The 6,989-nt window shown below is 34.4% G+C and overlaps 1 protein-coding gene across 4 annotated transcripts in view; it reads left to right on the top strand.

The window, feature by feature from the left end:
• The window catches only part of LOC115233970 (neurotrimin-like), a 169,109-nt gene that overhangs the window by 144,737 nt on the left and 17,383 nt on the right, over positions 1-6,989 (top strand). For all 4 annotated transcript variants that reach the window (XM_029804637.1, XM_029804639.1, XM_029804638.1 and 1 more), the window contains one exon: positions 5,695-5,798. In XM_029804637.1, coding sequence (XP_029660497.1) covers positions 5,695-5,798 — 104 coding nt within the window. The remainder of the gene's footprint in view (positions 1-5,694; positions 5,799-6,989) is intronic.

Below are 6,989 nucleotides of genomic sequence, written 5' to 3'. Positions count from 1 at the left end.
GTTCTTGCTTTTGAAACATTGCAATTATAGTCGGTATTTTAGTTTACAAATATCAGAGAGAAAGGAGTTTATTAGTCAAGAAAAAGCAGAGAGAAAATCTTGAAATCTTTCAAATTCTGAAATGCAATTCTGTCGTTGTATTGATATAATTAAAAGTCAATTATTTCTCATATCAATTTTTCAAGCGTAAATTTGCTAAAGTAGCAATTTAGATTTTTACCAATATTTGTACAAGAATATTTTTATCGATATCTATGTTTAATACAGGTATGTTCACATCTCGTGTTTACCTCTTGGTACATAATACTTGTCGTGGAACGAGGCGGAAGAACGACAATGCTTACTCCGAGAGGAAACTCATGACTTTCATAAGTCTTTGTGCATTTTCCGAGCAAGCTACCCGAGCACGAGCTGTAACTTGTTAAAATTCCATCGTGATTTCCGCGCGAAGCTGCGAGGGTAAAAGCACGTCGAAAGAAACGCTGCCAGCTCTCGGATAATCTCGTGGCACGGATTATTGAGCACGTTTCGCACAAGTCCTTTTCCGTTTACTTCAGTAAACCAATAAACTCTAACTTCATTTCAGGTAAATCCTTACGAGTTTCATGTTCGAACTCTTCGACTTGCCGAAGATTTTCTTATCTGAAAGACTTGTCAAAACGCGCGAACAAATCGATTCGCAGTATCGGTGTGAATGTTTATATTTGTATTACATTTTTATCAAATATTTGTATTCATATTAAAAAAAATAAATTTGCTAAAGTAGCAATTTAGATTTTTACCAATATTTGTACAAGAATATTTTTATCGATATCTATGTTTAATACAGGTATGTTCACATCTCGTGTTTACCTCTTGGTACATAATACTTGTCGTGGAACGAGGCGGAAGAACGACAATGCTTACTCCGAGAGGAAACTCATGACTTTCATAAGTCTTTGTGCATTTTCCGAGCAAGCTACCCGAGCACGAGCTGTAACTTGTTAAAATTCCATCGTGATTTCCGCGCGAAGCTGCGAGGGTAAAAGCACGTCGAAAGAAACGCTGCCAGCTCTCGGATAATCTCGTGGCACGGATTATTGAGCACGTTTCGCACAAGTCCTTTTCCGTTTACTTCAGTAAACCAATAAACTCTAACTTCATTTCAGGTAAATCCTTACGAGTTTCATGTTCGAACTCTTCGACTTGCCGAAGATTTTCTTATCTGAAAGACTTGTCAAAACGCGCGAACAAATCGATTCGCAGTATCGGTGTGAATGTTTATATTTGTATTACATTTTTATCAAATATTTGTATTCATATTAAAAAAAAAAAAAAAAACAATTCTTTTAGCGATATTGCGTGTTGCTAAATTTCTATTTAAAAACGTTTACGCTTCATTTCATATATAAAATACAAATAAAAAAGCGAATATCCGATGTAATCACATAAATTTTTTAATCTTTAAAATAATTTATGTTGCATTACAAATAACTTCGATTATAGTTTCTCTCGATGACTTCTACAACAGTTTCGTCGCAATGAAATTGTGATCAAATCGGAGACAGTTATAGCACCGTTTTGTCGTCGCATCCTCTTTACCGTTATAGAAAACCTACATCCAGCGTGAATTTCATTGAAATAGTTTGCAGTAAAAGTTTATTATTCCCTATTGAGAGGAGCTTTCCATCGGATAGGTAGGACCGTACAAACGTCATGTAGCCTTAACTGTTTCTCGAATGTCGCGCATTCTCAACGGGGGAGGTTCTCACCCCCTCGCCCACGACAACCGTCTGAAATAGCGCATAGAACAATCGGCAATCTCGCGTAAGATCTTGCTTGATCGAAATACCTAGCAGAAATGGCCGGTCCAACTGTTAACTTCTTCCCGCACGCCTCGACGAAATAGTTTTGCTCTCGGTGCTCGATTCGCTCGCGATTCTCCGTCGCGGTTCGCTGCAAAATGCAGATACAGCCGGCACGGTCGAGAAGTGAGGTGTAGTTTGGAAATGAAATTTTGCGGGAATTTATGATAGTTTGCACAATAAAAGTTACCATACCTATTCACGCAATCGTATCCCGTGATAGAACCGTTGCATAATGCGTATGTGATATAACAGAATATTTGTGTCACACTCTACATTTAAATATCGTGCTGCGTACGCGTTTTTTCACGAGAGAAAAAACACAAATCAAACTGCAGTATTATACAATAATATAAACTGTGCTCATATAATTCTCAGTTTTACTACAAATACGATCCGCATTCTTATTAAACTTGTATGTGTTGAAAAATATATGAGCATGTGTATATATAAATTATAACGGAATCTTCTTTTTCTTTATTTGAATAATCATCTACTTTTCGGGATTATATGATTTAGAAAATTAAGATAATTTGTATATATAAACTTTCTCCTTTTAAGATTTATATAAATTTAAACTTTACATTTTTAATGCAAATTAATAATAAATTAATTAATAATAAATAATTTTGAATGTTATTATAAAAATCAGAACTCGTAACAAGGTAGCAAGAACAAAGTTTGCAAAAGTTTAAAGAGTTTTACTTGAAATCCAGCTACGCGTGTAAGTGCGTGATATTACAAAAAAAAATGCATTACTCATTGCAATTTGGTAAATTGATGTTCAGTATAATGCAAGAATCTAATCTAATTTATTTGTTACGATCAAATTGGATAATGAAGGAGTTCCACGTGTTTTGCGAAATCCGTAATTTCTTTGTGTCTGTCGCAGAGTAATGATTATTGCATAAACTACGGCAATAAAACAACAAAAAGTAAAGCAAGCAGACAAAGTAAGACAGAAACTTAATGAGAAACCATTGAATCACCTTTGGCACCAAAGTCTGCTGCCAATGCCATTGCGGTTTCCGACGCGGTTAAAGGTGATGAAGTGTGCTAAGAAAATACCGAAGTACGCCGTGGAAAAGTGGATAGACAGACGCAGGGGCTTGCCTCTGAGGCAAGAAGCGCGACCCTTAATTTCGTTTCTCGTTAAATCGTTCTTTAACGAGAAAATAAGGCCGCCTTTGAGTCGGAACTCTTGAAATACGAAGACACGATTTCCCCTGCGATATGTACGATAATGTCGAGCGAGAGATGAGACGTGAACATCGCAGATTAAAAGCGACGTTCCTTATCGCAGTTATCGCTGATAGGATTTTGAAGTCTAAACTGTTGGTCGTGGAGCACCTCTCCGTTCTAGAGAAATATACTCAAGATATATAAATATTTGTGTAATCTCGTATAATATATATGTACGTATATCTCGCCTCTCTTATTATTAGCAAAATAAATACGCTAGATAATTTGCGTCTCACTAGACATTTCGTACTTTAAACTTATGTGATTATTAATGTTTTTTAAATTTACATAAGATAATATCTAAATATCTCTTACATGTTTTAGAGCTCTTACGCATTGTATAATTATCGTTATATCCGTTTATATAATGCGCGAATATGCGCGCGTGCTCCTATTAAATACCTATTCCAAAGCTGTTCGCAGGTACGTGCAATGGCAGAAATTCATATTCATTAACTGTGGACTGTTATGCACGAAATTCACGATATATCTAGTATGTAATGTATTATGTCTTTCTCGTGCGGAGCTGAGTCATGTTATTAAGCGCTCCGTGCTATACCGACACATGGGTTACCTTAATCAAAGCTTGTTAATCAGTTTGATAACGACTTTCGAAGGACGTGCTTGCGAATTCCAACAGTTTCACTCGATTCTCACTCTCATTATCATTAACACGTTGAATGCTGTGACGGCCATCGACATTATGACGATGGCGTATTTCGTTGATGAACGTATAAAATTTAACGTATTAGAGCTAAGAACAGTTACACGTTCTCTCGCCAATCAAACGAGATAATAAGCTTACTTATTTAGCATTAAAGAGATTCAGAACAAAATTTAAGAGTCTAATTATTCATCGAACTGAGAAAAATATCTCTCAATAATGATCCAAGACGGAAAGATTTTAGACCATATTAAAAGTTTTCAATCTCATCTTCCCGATGTGCGCCTGTATAATCCTCATCTTAACTTTAGCAAAGAAAAAGAGAGAGAGAGAGAGGGGAGGGGGAAAGAGAGAGGGAGAATGAAATTTACAAAACCATTTATTCTGACATTTTACTGCGGCAATGAATTTCGAGTTGCTCCAAGCGCGTTACTCGTGTTCTCATCCTCTGTCGCCGTAGGCGCGACAATTAACACTGCGAAGTGTTTTATAATAAAGCACTTGGGGGCGTAATTAACGCTGTCCTGTATCCGAGCTGTCGCGCTTAAAAGACTTAAAAGTAACTCAAACTTATCTCGAAGCTTGTCTCCCTATTCTATCTTTCGCTCTCTTCCTTCTACGATATTTTGTCTTCCCCTACCCCCCCCCCTCTCCCTGATTTTGCTTTCTCCCCTCTATCCTTCTGTTTCCCGTTCTCCGCAAGTTCTTTGTGCCCATAAATAATTCAGATGCTCGGGACATCGTAAAGACATTAACGAAGATAAAAGCTTTTAAGGGAGACCGGCCTGAATTCTCAACTCGTTGTATTACTCTAATGATAATAACTCCGCAATCAGGTCGGACGATGTATTGTTTAGGCATACGTGCAGGCGTGCCAGCATCAAACATACATAAGTGAATAATAGTCGAAGTGATTAATCAAGTGCTTAGCTTGCGACAGATTTATCTTGATCAGACGCACGGCGCGTAGCAGAAAGGAACATTTATTAACATGAGCGGTATCATGTGAATAATTATTGATGTTGTAATATTCTTACCCATTCCTTCTTAATAAAATTGGATCTGTGAATTGAATACGAATAATATATAATATATCAGAAATGATGTAAAATTATTTAGGTCAGCATCTTAAATAAAATTTTGATGAATAAATTTTGCATAATTTGAGAATTGTCAAAAACTAATCTATAAGATAATAATAATTATTATCAAAAATCATCTCAATTTTATGAAAAATAAGCCACAAAAATTTTAAACAATTTATTGTTTATTATTTATTTGTTTTAATAACATCTCTTTAAATCTTTTCATAATTAATATTTTATCTCGCAGTTATACAATTATTCAGCAATGAATATTAATTGTTTCTACGCAAAGTAATGCATAAAAAATGTAAATGAATAATAGAAGCTTATTTACTAATTAATTTAACACTGGATTTTAGAGAAAAATTAATGTTTATAATGGCCGAGGCGCAACAGTAATTTAACAGACTATGATAAACAGATACTGGCACCAACGTAACCAGGACTATGTTGATTTTCTAATTAAAAATATTTTTTATTTCTATCTACATATACGCATATACACAAAATGTATAATTTATAATTTATTTATAATTTTTGGAAGAAAACAGCAAATTATTTGCTTTGATTAAATATATTATTAATTATCTCAGGCAATCGTTGCAACACACTTTAAGACTTTTAAAAATTAGATTTTTTTTTTTGAAAAAATGTCCATACTTCTTGCACGTGACACACATGTCTTTAAGTATCTGGTAGAATTTACAATATAATGTCTTATATTAAATAAAATTAATAATTTAAAACATAGAAAATAGACACAAAAACAAAAAAATAAATATTATGTTTTAATTGGTTTAATAATTTATTCTCTACTTGATTATTTTTATTATTTTAAATGTCTACATTATTGTTACAGACACCGATTTACCTCGATTCGCCGAGGAAATCCAAAATGTGACAGTGAGCGTGGGACGTGATGCTCTGCTTGCTTGCGTGGTGGATAACCTACGACATTATAAGGTACCGTAAATTAACTCACTTCTTTGTCTTTATTACTTCATGTATGCCAAACGTCATGCGGGATATTATTATCGCCCAATTACCCAAATTATTTTTGCGCTACATATTCATTGATTTTAATTATTCAAAAACTTAATGAAAAAGCTTTTGTGATATTATAAAGTGATATACCTGAAATGTGAAATTACCTCTTCGTTTTCGTTGAACGTGTGTTGAATTACATATAGAACGCCGTTATCGTATAATTATTCGTATTTTCGCCGAGTTGAATTTGGTCCATCGATTGAGACATTCAGAAAAATTGAGGTCACGTATTTATATATATGCTATGGTTATAATCGAAAATGTCAGAGTCTCCATTCTTTTCAATTCTATTTTTTGTTCTTTGCGTTATTATTTTTTTGCTTAATTTATATCATGCGCAAGATAAAAGCGCAGATTAAAGTAGATATGGAATAGGAAAAAATCTACTAATATTAGCAGACATCTCATATAAAGACGTAACTAACGCGTCTTATTTGCTACACATTAACATAGATATGACTATAATATGTAAAAATAAACAATGTCATCGCTAAGATAGTATTTTCAGTGCAAATTGCCATCGAATAAGATTCAAAGTTTTCTTGCCGTTTCATAGAGAAGCGCTTGCACAAATTAAACGAAGATAATATCTGCTGAAATCCCTACGGCGTTTATGGTCCGTAGACTGCGAATTGGACGGTCCTAGTTTACGTACCGTTATCAAAGGCCTTGCATAATTGCTTCATTTTCCTTCAGTTAATTGAGATGACGTAACAATGGGATACAATTCGTTCTGCTGAGTAGCGACAACACTTACTGGATACAATGCAATTCGCAAGGAAAAGAGGGCGTAAGCTAATAATACGTTCCTTCTTTCTCAAAATGGTGATCAGAATCAAGTAGAAGTTTATAAATTATTCTATATTATTTTGCGAGCTAACTAACTCTATTTTTCTTCCTCCACCCACTTGCCCTTCGTGTCGCGGATTTCTTCATTTCTTATTAAACAAGTTAAATTAAATTCATACATTTTCTTTAAACGTATTTCAGGAATGTTCTTTGCTATATGTAATATAATCTGCAAGGTATTCGCCATTTGTCGCTTGAAAATTTAATGAGAGCTGAAAGATTTATATCCTCGTCGTTCGACGAGTTTTCGTGCTCTCG

This window comes from Formica exsecta, unplaced genomic scaffold, assembly GCF_003651465.1.
Source record: "Formica exsecta isolate Colony F162 unplaced genomic scaffold, ASM365146v1 scaffold192, whole genome shotgun sequence".
Lineage (NCBI taxonomy): Eukaryota > Metazoa > Arthropoda > Insecta > Hymenoptera > Formicidae > Formica > Formica exsecta.
This window is presented reverse-complemented; position numbering and strand designations above follow the sequence as displayed.